Consider the following 14,560-nt stretch of genomic DNA (forward strand, 5'->3'; position numbering starts at 1 on the left):
AGGTTTTACGTATGAGGGTATAATGAAAATAAACTGGTCCTTAGCAGGTACATTCTCAGATGAACAACCTCAGATGAACTACAGAAAAATATGACATATTACACTTTCATTATTTATTTAACAAAAAATAAACTGGAACACAGATCAGTGTATGAAAAACTAAACAAAGTCTTACTGTTCCAATATGAATTAAGAAGGTAAGAAAGAACCAGGTGCTGGAAATCAACTAGACTCGATTAACTGATCATCAGCAAGTGTGAGCACCTCCATTAAAATGTCAGTTTTGGCAGTTTGCAGGTCTGGAGCATTCAGGCGTTTGTTAACGTGATGCCAAGGATGAAAGACATCACCTAGATCTTAAACAAACAATTGTAGGTGCCCATCAATCACGGAAGGGTTATAAGGCGATTTCCAAACAAAGCCTTTCATTATACAGTGAGAAACATCACTCACAAGTAGAACACGCTCAGCTGTGCCAAGACAGCAGCCAATCTTCACAGGAGAGGTCATCCCAGGATATTTACCCTAAGTTCAGACTGTTCACTGATCAGAGACATTTAAGAAACTCCAAGCCCTGAGCTACATCTCAGATTCTACAGTCCTCAGTTAGCATGCTAAATCTTTAATTTCATGACAGTACAATTAGAAAAAGACTGAACAAAATATAGAATTTTTGCAAGAGTTAACAGGAGAAAGTCTCTTCTTTCTAAATGGAACATGTCAACAGACTTAAGGTTTGCAAAGTCGTATCAAAAACAGCTTATCAGGACAAACATTTCATACCAATTGTTATGCACTGTGGGGAAGGAGTGATGATTTTTTAAGCCACAGGACCAGGGCACCTTGCAGTCATTGACTCGACTATGAACTCACTTGTATACCAGAGTATTCTGGAGTCAAACGCGAGCCTTTCTGTCCGACAGCTAAAACGCAGCTCTAACTAGGTTGTGCAACAGCACAATGATTCCAAGCACAGAAGCAAATCTCCACCAGGACGGCTGAAAAAGAATCAAAATGCTGCAAACCTCATGAACTGAAGTTAGCAGGCATTCATAAGCAATGTTGTAAAAAAGAATGAAACTTCAAGTTATTGCTGCTAAAGTGGTTCTACAAGCTACTGAATCATGGGCTATAGTTTTTTTATACACACTGCTTCTACATTTTATCTTAATTTTTGCTAAATCAACAGTGACAGAGTATTTCATGTTTTGTAGTTCATCTGATGGTGTATTTAAAATGTATTTATATTTCAGACCATTTTAACTACATGAAACCTTACAATTGAAAAAGTGTGCACTTTCTGTCTGTATGTGTATGTGCAAACTGAAGATCCCTGTGCTTTTTCTGACTTGAACATAGAGAACAGTGTTAAAATAACTTAGACAGAAAACATAACAGGGTTATAGAAGTGATGTAATGCTGTCAGTGACAGTTATTTTGGCTGTTCCCTTGCACCTGGCTGTTAATATGATGAGGACATGCTCTATTTGTCTCTGGTTTTACAATCTACCAAAGAAGCAGCAGCACCTACAGTAGACTTATTGCTTTCCTTTTTAAGACCTGTTAAAAGAGAAATTTATCTATTTAAACATATACTCACTGGTCCTCTTTAATAACACACTTTCAAAACAGCCTAGAAAAAAACATTTTATATGATGCAACAAACTCACAGAAATTGTAAAATTGAATCCTTTAATTGCCAAACACTGAAAGTCATAGATCAGAAAACAATATCCCAAATTTAAATCCGATTTGATCCAAGTGTACGTACTTCTTGGAAAGTAAGTGAGAAGAAAACCCCTGGTTGGAAGAGTTCAAGCTCAAGTTATACTTAATACCCATTAAAAGAAAAAAAAAAAAAAAAAAAAAAAGCGAAGCATATTATCCAGACATCTCCCCACCTGTGGAATTATGAAATAACAGGAATAAGCCAAAAGCCATCTGTACAAATAATCAAAGGTCCACTGCAGGTGTCTGCAGGTTTATATAACCGAAGGCTCGCTTGCCCTCATAAGCACAATTATTCCAGGTTTACAGGCAATACAAAAGGGACAAAAAAGGAACGGTGACAATATAAATCCAATGAGGTGGTCAGTGTGTGCATAATTCAGCTGCTGTGTTATAATGGGAATGGCCTAGAAAGACAAAAATACAAATCCTGCTGTTACATCTACTCGACACAGCACGCACACACTAAGACGACAGTGCTCCAACTTCAAAATGACGCTGCCAAAATCAGGCCAGGCATTTTCAAAAAATATATAGTACATCAATATATTAAGACCAAAACATAAAAGAACACAAATGTTATTAAGGTGTCTGTGAAGCCAAGAAGATGATTTTAATCAGCAAAGAAGGCAAATGTTAAGATAGTGCAAGATCCAAATAATCCAAACAAAAAAAAAAAAAGGGGGGGGGGGGGGGGGGGGGAATGGAAGCACACATTGTAAACATGAAGGATTTCAGGACAAACACTTTAACATATAAGTCCACTTGAAACACAAATAAATAATGAAATCACTTAGTTCCATAGAAGCATACATGCAGCATACTGCTTCCCATTCAAAAGATAGAACCTGCCCACCCACACCTGTACAGTAGAATCAAAATATGACACTAAACCCTAATTTCCCACTATTGTCATAACTCACATCTAACTCAAATTATTCAAAGGACTTGCTTGTGCGTCATCTCTCACTCATTCATGAGGACTTTGTATGTCTGCTAATTTCAGTTTAAGACATCAACTGTTTTCACACATGCTGTTCTCAATTAATGGAAGCTACTAGGGCCTCATACAAGAACCACATGTAGGCACGGTATTGATCTTAAAAAGTGCATATGAACAAATTTATTTAATCTTTATCTTTAAATAATCCACTTACCCAATATATTTTCTTGCTTCTGGCTTATAATAGCTCACGTATTTCCTTCTTAGTTAATTGTTGAAAAAAAGCTTTGTGTCTTTTCTTTAAAATATAATTATCTGACTTCTTAAACCTCACTAATAATACACTAGATGTTCTCAGGAAGACTTAACATATATTTGTGTGTATGTTAATGTATGAGGCCCATTGGTAAAACAAATGTGTTTAAACATAGCAAAAATAAATACAGCTCTGGAGGAAAAACATGAAACTGTTCTCTTTGGAAAAAGTGATTATATGAGGGAAATGGTGAGCCGGGTGTTCAGTCAAAAAAAAAAAACGTAGGTTTTCCTCTGGTAGAGTCCTTAAGAAGCTGACAGGAATCAGCCAAGGTCCCCCTAAAACTGTGGCTTGCACCACCTTGTGAGGTAGCGGCCAATCAGGAGGATCCCCTGAAAATGGCACTCCACCACCATCCAAACGTTGTAAAACCCTGTTACACAGTCAGGTACAGCTGCCGTTTTCCTTCCTTGTCAGCAGATGGTTGGAAACACTGTGCTTCATTCCAGCTTTGACATTTCATACTTGGTTGTCATGATTTCCTGAGAAACAATAGACACTCGATAAAAAAACTAGACATTTTCAGACAGTAATCCCCTGAAAGAAAACATGCTTTTGTACATTATCATTTTGCTGAGCCTCACCTTTCTTACCAACCGCTCCTATGCCTGTCAAGCACCTCATTCAACTATATTTCTCCAAATTCATAGCACATTTCAAACAGTGGGCCCTTTATTTCAACTACAGGGTCTATATATCTAGACTAACACATCTCTGGTTAAAAAAAAAAAAGTAAATCATCTTTTGTACAAATCCATGTTGTTCATACCTCATCTGAGTCGAGCAGGATCGGTAGAGCTCTGTTGTGATATAAAAGGATAAAAAGAACCTCTTAGAACACACTGTGAGTGAAAAGACCTTTGAAAAGGTTTCACTGGATACTTACACATCAGTTAGAGAGGTAGGAATATTATCCTCGACCCATTTCAAGTCTTCATCCTGCACAAAGTTAAACAAAGTAAATGTAAAGTGAATCTGACGCTTCTGACCTGCAAGAAAGTAACTGTTTTTGGTCAGTTTCGCCTGTTTAGCAAATCAGCCAGCTCCCATCTAAACCACTTTAACTCACTAACCCAGATCCCTCCACTATCAGACCACAGGGAAATAAAGGGGTTCTTTAGACTCTCAGGTTAAATGGGTGACAAGTAAAGGGAGCCCAGTAAGCTGTATAAATTAAACCCTCCTTACAGAAGCAACCCAAACAGTGGAGACCAATTCATCAAGCTGAACCTCATCTCATAAATGCCATATCAATGTATGACCAAAATCATTATGGTATTTTGATCAGACAGTATATGTACGGCCACTGATGATATCAATGCAATATTTTCATAAGGCAGCTGTTAAAGCTGACCTTTTAAAGCAAAAACAAAAGCCTAATAAAGCACCAAATTATCACCAAAAAGACAAAAATACCAAATGAAAAGCCTTGCCAACCAAACAAGCCAACCTTATGGCTCAAGTATAATTAAATTTTAAATAAACATGAAAGAAAATTTAGGGAAAAAATTACACCAAATGAAACAACAAGATATTGAGCATGTCATTAACCAAAATTAGTTCTGGGAGATTTAGGGCTGTGCTATTTTTATGTCTGAAATCATGAATGTAAACTAGTTTTCTACTGCTAAATTCACATATGTTTATTTCCTAAGGTCCTGAACAGTTGTTTATACAGATGTGTTTTTCTTGTATTCTTACATGTATGTAGCTTGGATTTTTTTCCTTTTATATTTTATACCTTTACATTTAGATTTACCAATTTACAGTGTTACAGTACGATTTTATAAGCTTCAAATTCCAATTAAGATCTGGCTTAAAATATTTGACAGTGTCACACTGCCCATTGTGTTGTATGGTAGTGACATATGAGGTCCATTCAGTCATTAGAGCTGTACCCACTGAGCTGAGGGATGAAGACCCAACAGAATTTCTACATGCAGACTTCTGCAGCAACATTTTACAGCCTGTTGATTTTGGCAGATACTCACTGATAATTAACAAACTTAAATCCAGCCCACAAGACACCCTCCCTTCAAAACCAGATGAGACCAGGATAGACACCCTAATTAGTTTCACAGAAACACTGCTGTCCAAACACCAGTCAGAGTAAACCAAGTTATAACACATTGCAAAGAAACTTATCTGAAATATTGGAAAGAAGAAACTAAAAGCTGAAGCAGATTAAAGCACTATCTGGCCTAAAACAGAGATTATGAATTGGCAAAATATCTGTTGACCGTCAGTGATAGAAAGCAGAGACAGATCAGTGACCACAAACTGGCAACAGAAACAGGTCGACACAAAAAGTCATGGCAACCGAAAGAAAACAGAACATGTGATCCCTGACAGGTGAGGCTGAAGCCGAGATGAACTTCCTGCAAATCTTTCAATAAGGTAAGGAACACCGATTTTACCTAGTTCAGTTCTATAAATTCCAAATTTCATTAAATTAAACAATATCTTAAAATTACAACTCTCCTAGGAGACGGAGGATAAAAACGTCCCACAAGCAGTGGATGACCTGGACACACACATACACATAACGTACGCTAATTTATTGAGAATACTCAGTGATTTTGTGTTATTTTATTCTTCTATTTTTGTTTCTTTAGTTTATTAAAAAATTGTTTTTTAATGCTCTGGGAGTATTGTTTTAAGATACTATGGCGCCAATAACAAAGCACTTTTAAATGGAAATGAATTGAAATGAAATACTGCCCTCTGCAGGCCCTCTGCAAATGTGACATTTGGTCAGCTGCATTTCCTCAGAGGTAGGTATTCTTATTAAAAGTTGAATGAAACATAATTATTTAACCAATTACCAAAAACTTGTCTGTGTTACTTACTGGGTTTGTTTCTGCAGGCTTCACTGTACCATTTGTCTCATTTTTAGTCGCTCTCAACTTTATACCATCAGCTGCCAATAAGAAAAGAAAAAAAAATACTAAGGAGAAAACATTTTTAAAAAGTAAACATAGACTGAGATGTGCAGTTTTCTGGTTACAAGTAATGCCCTCATGATCTAACTTTACCAAGGTTTGTAGATGCGATAAACTCCTCAATCTCCTCATCATCAGAGTCATCTATGAGAGGTGTGAAAGCGTACCTGTGGATATTGAAATTAAAAGTTTTAAATGCATGCCCAGTTTAGTTTATGTTGATGAATTGAAGAGTCTTAATAAATTACTTGCCTTTGGTTGTTTGCAGACGGTCTCCATAAGAACATTATGACGAGCAGAATGACAGAGAACAGGAACCTCCAGAAAGCATCTTCTACCCACAACTCAATCCAATCCTTTAGACAAAAACAGGCTCGGTTTTCAATAAAATGTCAACATTAAACATTCATTAAAAAAAAAAAAAAAAAAAATGCTATTATTGCTCAGTAATCCAAACCACACTCACAGACTGGCATTCTACTAATCGCAATTTTTTTGCCGTCCAACCCATGAAAATGATGGAAGCTGAGGGTGTAGAGGGCAAGGTGTGAAACTCTTTGGCATGTCGATGAAAATACAAATAACTGGTGCAGTGAAAATGTAGCTGCAGGACTTACCAATGACAGCAAATATTAATGTGTTTGTAAAGTGCCTGTAGAGTGACAGCTTGACAGGGTTTCTCCTCAGTTTCAGAGTCTTGATGGTTTGTGCCAAGCTGACAAAAATGTTAGTGGCAGTCAAGGTAAACACATGGCAGCCATTACACAGAAACTGTACAAATACACCACGCATTAGATAATAGTGATTACATGCTGCAATCACATGCAGTTCCGCCAGTGGAGTACACCTGGATGCTAATATGACGTAAGCACAGGAAAGGTTGTGATAAAGTGTGAGATTTTGCCTCTGCTTAAAAAAGCCTATTAATCGTCATTGTTGTAAAATGCATTTTGCAAAGATCTTTAAGCACAAAGATGTGGAAGAGGATGTTAACGGTTTTAATGTGCCTGGATTTTAGCAGCCAATTTACAAAGAGTTAAAGAGTCAAGTTGTTTATTTATTTATGAAGGTGTCTAATGTTTTGACAGATCTGCATTTTTGGTGGGGTTTTTCTCTTTCCCCATTTACAGTTTATCAGTTGTTTCACATAAAAACAAAAATGTAAAGCCATACTATACCATTAATTTTCCAAAAACCTTTATAGACCCATATCAAAATATTCCCTCTAACTCATAACTCCTGTTCATTGAGAAATTTGTATTTCTTGGCTGCAATGTTTGAGCAGTGGGTATATATGTTCCACTCAATAACAATGTTCAGGGTGACAGGGTGGGACTCTAAAACTTGTTCAGCCCCAACAAAACACCACAAAACTTTAATGCACTTTAATTCAAAATCATTACAAATAGCTGATCTATATCACCTGTTTAAATACTGCAAGACATATATGCATGCTACTGCTGACCATGTAACATATCCGATAACCACCAAAGGAGAGAAAACATGCCACAGGTTATGTCATGGATGTTTTTTAGGATCTGTGAGCCGCCCTGGAAAAGATCAAGTGTGCAATGTAGCACCGATGCCGTGTCTTATGATAGAGGCAATCCTAAACTAACTTCTTTCTCTGACTGCTTTGTTCTCACTAAAGCTTAAATTATGGTCCAGCAGTGGTAACATGTTGACAGTCTGCTGGTAGTCCGTGGTCAGCCTGTCTAATTGCAGCGAGTGTCTCTTGTCAACAAAGGCAGTGCACAAAGGACACTCCACGACTGGTTTGTGGGCTACTCTTGTGTTTACAAAAAGCACTCAAGGAGTTATGACAAATGATTTTATCCAGATTTTATCCCCCACACTAGTTGCACCCATGCTGATAAAAACCTTTTAACAGCACAATCTGGAAAGTCTGGTGGACGGGCATGCAAAAATCAATCATTTCTACCAATGTAGACTGAGACTGTTGAAAAATGTAAATAATACAAACTGTCATTAATTATGCAAGGAAAGCAGCAGTAAAGATTTAGAAGAAGTTAAATCATCAACCAGAAAACAATGCATTGCTACAAATTTCACCACAGAATGAATGATTAAAGCAGGGCTGTTTCAACTGAGACCCAAGACGTCTTTGTGTGAAGCTGTATTTCAGCTGCTAATGATCTGGTGAAGGAACAGGACAGAGGGAGACCACAATTTCCTGATCTAATATTGGTTCATGTGTAGGAAGTGAGGAGCAGAGGAGAACCGCACGAGGAAAGGCTGTAGGTGCACAAAAGGATATCCACCAGCATAAAGAAGAGTCAAGCAGAGCCAGGGGAATGTTGGCCAGCAGAGCCAAGTCAGAGTCTTTTGCCTAGAAGGGATAACAGAGCGGGAGCAGAGGACACAAGGAAGAGGAGAAAGATGTGAAGGGGGGGGGGGGGGGATTACAGATAGGAAAGCAGCACTGCAACTGAAACATAAAACCATCCACCCAAGTGCAAAGGGGAAAATAAATAATCCAACCAACAAGCCAAGAACATTCAAAATCACTCAAATACACCAACAAACGTGCCCATTTTCTTATGTTGGGACACTCCAGTTGCTATTGATATTTGTGCTGGTGAGGAATACACTGGAAGGATATGAACCAGATGGCGCAGGAGTCAAACATAGCCAGAACAATTGCTGTGATGAGAGCGCGGCCATTGTCTCGACCCTTGATATTTGGTGCGCAACAAGAAAATACAGAAATTGTGACGACAAGTTTACTTCATTAAAAAAATACAGCATGAGAGCAAATTACAATGTTAACTGTACGAGCTCAGCTCATATCTTTGGTAAAATAAACAATTTAAATGTAGGACTTTAAACCTTTTAAATTTCTAATTGCTAAATGTTATTATTGGCGTTTGCAAAGGCTATTCTGACTTAAATCAAAGTAATCAAAGATCACAACTCACCCCTGTAATCCTCAGGACACCCTCAATGCTAGCAAAGGCCAAGTAGAGGATGCCAAGCCCAACTACTCTGTGCATCACTGTCCCCAATCGAGGTCTAAAAGAAAAACAACCCCCCCAAAAATGGTGTTTTTTTTCCCCATTTTATTTAACTTAAGGAGGGGTTTCAATTATTCTACAAGTTGCTGTGTGTATAGATTTTAACATACTTCACGATGCCATAGCCAAGGCTGACGATAATAACGAGTAAACGAGCCAAAGTCCTCTTGAAGGCAGAGACCAACTCAGCAAAGATCAGCAAACCTGGAGCTAAAGTAAAGTAAATATGTTGAAAAAAAATACAACTTACTGTCTGACATGAGAGAAGAAGAGAACTCTTGTGACCGTCTATAAACACTCACAGGCGGAGCCGACAGTATTGGTGTTTTCGTATTCGGCGCAGAAGACGGCCTTCTCCACCATGCCGAGGAATATGACCCCTGCTATCCAAAACTGGATCCTTAGGAGATCTTTCCAATAGCAGGCCGCCCAGAGAAACCATAACAGGGCGTACAGGATGTACACGACGCACATCACCATGTAGAACTGCAAACAGACACTCAGGGATTAGCCTTTAAAGCCTGTCAGTTTTAGGTCACTTCAGGATTGTAAATCTTAAAAAACAAATGATTTAAAATCACATTTAATGAAATGGTTGTAGGAGTTTCTGCATGTTTTCTTGCAGTTTACCTAAACTGTCATCTTAATATAAGACTACATCTAATAACTGAGTATATAATGAGTTAATTTAAAACACACACAAACACAAAAGAGTCTTATCATTCCACTGGAGACAGCAAATAATTAAGGGAACATATTATTAAAGGGAGTAAAGTCAGCAAGTGGCCAATAAATCACATAAATTGCAATCACTTATTTCTAAAGTCATCTACTTACAATCATGAGAGGCCATTCTGTGACAGAAATGTAGCCGTGGCTGCCCTTCATTACCACATTAACTGCAAAACCAAAATCCAGACATTAGACTAATGATGCAAGACACTTTTCCCAAGCATATTAAACAGACAAAAGGCAAGTTTTCATTATGATCTAAATTCTGATTGCACAATGTAGCGGCTCAGTCTTCAGCCTGGTTGCTTTAAAGCTTCACTTTCCCTGTGCACTTATGTCTACCAATGGGAATAAAATTTCCCAGGAAAATTACGTCAGTCCAGCCAAAACAGGACAAGCGCCTTCGTCTCACTCTGTGGCTATCGGCAGTTTTCTCCAGGTAGCACAAATGACACAAAGAAAAACAAGAAGAGAGATTGTAGAAACTCTAGCAAACAAAACAAAGAGCCCTGCTGCAGGAAAAAGGAAAAAAAGACGGAGCGCGATAGAAAGTAAAACTAAAACACATATGAACCTCTCAGTAGAAAAGGCTCCAGGATATGAGATCAAAATCCGGCATTCACCTGGGATTACATCAACTGCCACTTTAAGAATTTGTTTGTGGTTGCTGCAGATCCTGAAATCTGACACTTCAGTGTCAGCTAAAAAGCTCTGCGTGTATGAGATAGGAGGGCGACTGAATTAATGCAGTTTAAAAAAGCAAAGGTAAAAAAAAATGTAAATGCTTTTTACTATAAGCTGCATTCACACAGTCTCACACACATTCATACAAGCACTATATTCTGTACCTAAGCACTTTCTAAAATTCACACACACTCCAATGGATGTATCGGGGGCAACTCGGCCTTCACTGTCTTGCCCAAAGATACTATGACATGTAGGCTTGAGCAGCCAGAGAATTGGTCCACCGACCCTCTGACAGGTAGATGACCCACCCTACCCAAGCTGCCCACAATTACAAGATGCTCATATTTAGTAGTTTTAAAAAGTCTCACCTGTTAAACTCCAGTTGGCTTCTGGTTTACTAGACTCGATCTTAACGACTAGCAGGTAAGGGCCATCCTTCCAAGTGGTGGCTATGACGTGGTCTCTGATTTTCACACTGCTGTTCTTCGTAGCACTGCTGGTGTCATACTCCTCGGCAATCCATTTTATGTCATTTTTATCCTGCAGGATTAAAGGAATCCAGCATTTATTACTTATGAAAACATATGTAATAATTAACCTTAAAATCAAAGATCATTTGCGGGTTCTTACTTCAAACGCAGAGGACACATGTGGATCTGCCTTTGCTTTCTGAAAAGAAACACAGTTGCAGGATGTTGAAGAACTAAAAACAACAACATCGTTAAGAATACGGCTGTGGTGACACCAACATAGCAAACCCACTTTGAGCATCGGGAAGGGCAGCCCATTGCTACATACAATGGGACCGTGTTTGTGTTCGATGTGCTCCCCTGGTACCTTTGGGTTTGGATCCAGATTCTTCTCAGGAATCAGGCCTGGCCTCTTATACATCTCCTACAGACAAAGACGGTCACAATTCACCAATCAGAAACAAGCAAGGCACGAGACAGACCAGTGCACCACTCAAATAATGGTGGGGATTTAATCACTTTCATGCATCCTGAAGCTGTCCCATCCTTAAACTGTTCTGGGACACTGTTCACAGTACACTGGGGGAGATTCTGTGCCACAATATTGAATCTATATGCCTGACTTTCTACCTAGGGAAAAACGGATTTTAAATTACCCAAATGTTATAAATATTTACTAAAAAAAAAAAAAGCGTATGGGGGCAAATTAGACTATAACAATGCATTGGCTTTGCAAAGAATCTCTCATTATGGGGCCATGGATGGCTATAAGTCAAGATCTGGAGTGTACAGAATTGACCGACAGTTTAAGAAACTATAGTTAATTCATACAGTGCTTTACACAGAGCGCTATACAACAATTAAAATACAACTAGTATCAACAGAGAAACGTGTTTATACAGATTAAAGACTATGAAAAAGTAAAATGTAGTGCATTCTGGGAAAAATTGAAAACATACATTGCACTGCAGTGTTGACCCATTTTGTTTTCCGTTGATGTTTTGACTATGACAGCCCATACCCCCATTTTTGGGGGGTTTTGTTTAGTGTACTTTGTTTTCTGTACCACATGGAATTTTTTAAGTAAATATTTAGTGCTGCATGTCTTGAAAATTTGAAGGAGTCCCCTTTTATTCCGCATGTATACAAATACGTTTTTAAAAAAGGATAATTAAAATAAAGTTAAAAAAAGAAACTATCAACTCAACGCAGATGGTATGACAGGAAGCATTTTTTGCTTACTTCAATATTGTTGTATTCGTTGTGACAGGGGTAGTATTTCAAAAGCCAGTGAATAGTGACGTCCACCTCCTCAGGACAGTCAAATGGCCAGACTGAAACATGAAGACGTGATGACGTAACACAAAAAAAAGGAAGCACTTTGGGTAACAGGTTATGAGTAATTTTTTTTTTAAGTCATGACTTACCTTTTAGTTCAACATCAGTGTCTTTATACATTGATTTCCTTAACAGCAATGCTCTTGAGGTCTACGGAGTAATACATTTATTTATTATTATTTTTCATACTGATCAATTTAGTTAGGCAAACTAACTGATCATTGGTACTCTTTTGATCTCTCGGATCCAAACAAGCTGGACTCTGTGTCTTTGCAAAGTGGAAAAAGAACCTTATATTATAATATAAAAAATATTATTAATATAAGAAATATTAACCATAAGTGTGTTTTTCTAGCTGTCTGACCTGTCACCTATTCAGAATGAACCTGCAAATGCAGGTTTTACTGCTACTGGAAAGAGGATAACAGAGTGGAAACTGAAACGTCTTAGCATGTAAATTATTGATTATTGAGCTATACACGTCTCTGTGGGCTAACTGTAGGAGCTGTGCCTTATCATTAATAAACAAAAAGAGGGAGTGAACTGTACAAGCACCTGACTGAAGATCGACTTTAAGAATGTTTTTATATGTTACAATGTGTGACATAACCTGAACACACACAACCTAAACTCGCAGGTTTTAGTCCAGAGACAGTGGCAGACAAAAAGAAAATAAGCTTTTGGGATTTTCACTTTAGTCTGTTAAACTATAACCAGTCAGCTAGTTGACTGCTACCCTTGAAGTACCTAATTATTATTAACAGTTCTTGGCATGGCTAACGGCTAATTATACAAAACATTTCTCTGCTCTTTCGTTTATCACGGTTTATAAAGACTGGCTAAGAAAGGCTAAAGAGATACCGTTAGTGTGAGTTACAAGCCTCTCACCACATTCACAGCTGTCAGCGAGTTACCATAACAAGGATAATGTAGCTAACGCTAGCTAAGGGTGCTGCAGTTATCCAGAGTATTCAGCGTTTTTAGGAAGATACTCACATTAACAACAGTTATTGTCCAAAGCCCTGACTCTGGCGCTGCAACAGCTCCATTGATAATGTTGAGTATAATTACAGAAAACACCATCCACGGACAGTTAAGTCCTCTAGTTGGACAGCTCGACGTCCTCATCCCGACTGCAGCAGCCATATTCGTTACGTGTAGATTTCTCCACTTGCGCCGTGAACTCAGCTGCTCAGAGGATGGGAGGGGCCCAAGAGGTCTGCGACGTTTGTTACCCGTACGTCGCCTGCTGTCCCAGCTTCATTACCGCTATCCTGCTGGCACCCAGAATAAATGTTTTTGATATTTATTTTTTTTTTCTTGATAATTTGAGCGCTGTGCACATCATATGTGCGTTGGTCATGTTTGTTCACAGAATAATGTGATGTTTTCGAATGATATTGTCACAGGTCCGTGATACAGGAATCACCTTTCCATGGTAGACGGAGACAGCCTTTTGTATTCAGTATATATTTGTACTCAGGATATCATCTTCATTGTACAGCAGGACTCATACAGATTGCATAAATCAGTGGTTCCCAAACCTTTTTCGCTGGGCCCCCCTTTGTTTTACAGAAAAATGTTCGCGCGCGCGCCCACACGCACGCACTAACACATCCTCCAACCACACACACCCATATTTTGCTCAATTGCGGTTTATTTCACACCTCAAACATTTAGTAAACAATTAAGCAAATACAAGTAATCTGCAGGTAGTAATAAAATAAACTAACTCTTTTACGCTACGTCCACACCTACACGGGTATTTTTTTGAAAACACAGCTGTTTCGTCCACACGTAAACGGCGTTTCGAATCACCGAAAACGGAGATTTTTTAAAACTATTTTTTTGCATTTACTGTGGACAAGGAATACAGAGTTCTTCGTGCAATGTTAAAGCTACTTGCCTTTTTTCACGTCAGCTGTGCGCCACGTTATTGCTTACATGAGAGGAATTGCAGAATGGCAGATAGTCAGATTAACAGTATTTTGTCTCTATCTTCAGGTTTTACATGCTTGCATATAAACATGCAGTTACTGTCCCTCCATTTAGAAAGGCAGAGGTATCAAGGTGTAATTATTTAACATGTAGTTGTTTTTTTCCTGTGTAATAATATTCAACATTGCTATCAATACATTTGTAAAAAAAAAAATGCCTCTCTGTGCAAAATGGGTTTAAAAACATAAACAGCTGTAGGATACTGTTTGTCCATGATTTAGACAGGGGGAACAAATCGTGGCAGGATCAGCCTGATGTTATTTGTATCCCACTGTAACTTTACTGTATAAAGAGCTAACATCAGGAGTAGTTAGTCATTACAACAACTGTTTGTGAACTAAAAATCAAGAATGTGGGATACTGTTTGTCTG

At 38.2% G+C, this 14,560-nt stretch overlaps 1 protein-coding gene across 2 annotated transcripts; it reads right to left on the minus strand.

Annotated features, from left to right (window-relative positions):
• Positions 1 to 2,485: 2,485 nt before the first annotated feature.
• Positions 2,486 to 13,337, minus strand: tmem87b (transmembrane protein 87B). 2 transcript variants are annotated; one of them, XM_085369408.1, is made up of 19 exons: positions 13,188 to 13,337; positions 12,281 to 12,341; positions 12,096 to 12,187; positions 11,146 to 11,277; positions 11,014 to 11,052; positions 10,752 to 10,923; positions 9,802 to 9,863; positions 9,267 to 9,450; positions 9,075 to 9,174; positions 8,869 to 8,962; positions 8,208 to 8,279; positions 6,547 to 6,655; positions 6,396 to 6,454; positions 6,182 to 6,285; positions 6,023 to 6,096; positions 5,837 to 5,907; positions 3,874 to 3,926; positions 3,757 to 3,787; positions 2,486 to 3,469 (listed from the first exon to the last, which is right to left on the minus strand). In XM_085369408.1, the coding sequence occupies exons 1-19, from the start codon at positions 13,335 to 13,337 to the stop codon at positions 3,428 to 3,430; spliced, it is 1,701 nt and encodes a 566-aa protein (XP_085225534.1). In that variant the 3' UTR covers positions 2,486 to 3,427. The 2 variants fall into 2 exon arrangements, with proteins under 2 accessions (XP_085225534.1, XP_085225533.1); XM_085369407.1 differs by lacking the exon at positions 8,208 to 8,279 and adding an exon at positions 8,553 to 8,624.
• Between the last annotated feature and the right edge of the window lie 1,223 nt (positions 13,338 to 14,560).

The sequence above is a fragment of the Diplotaxodon limnothrissa genome, linkage group LG13, assembly GCF_057381915.1.
Source record: "Diplotaxodon limnothrissa isolate DT_005_m linkage group LG13, D_limnothrissa_male_GT1.1, whole genome shotgun sequence".
NCBI lineage: Eukaryota > Metazoa > Chordata > Actinopteri > Cichliformes > Cichlidae > Diplotaxodon > Diplotaxodon limnothrissa.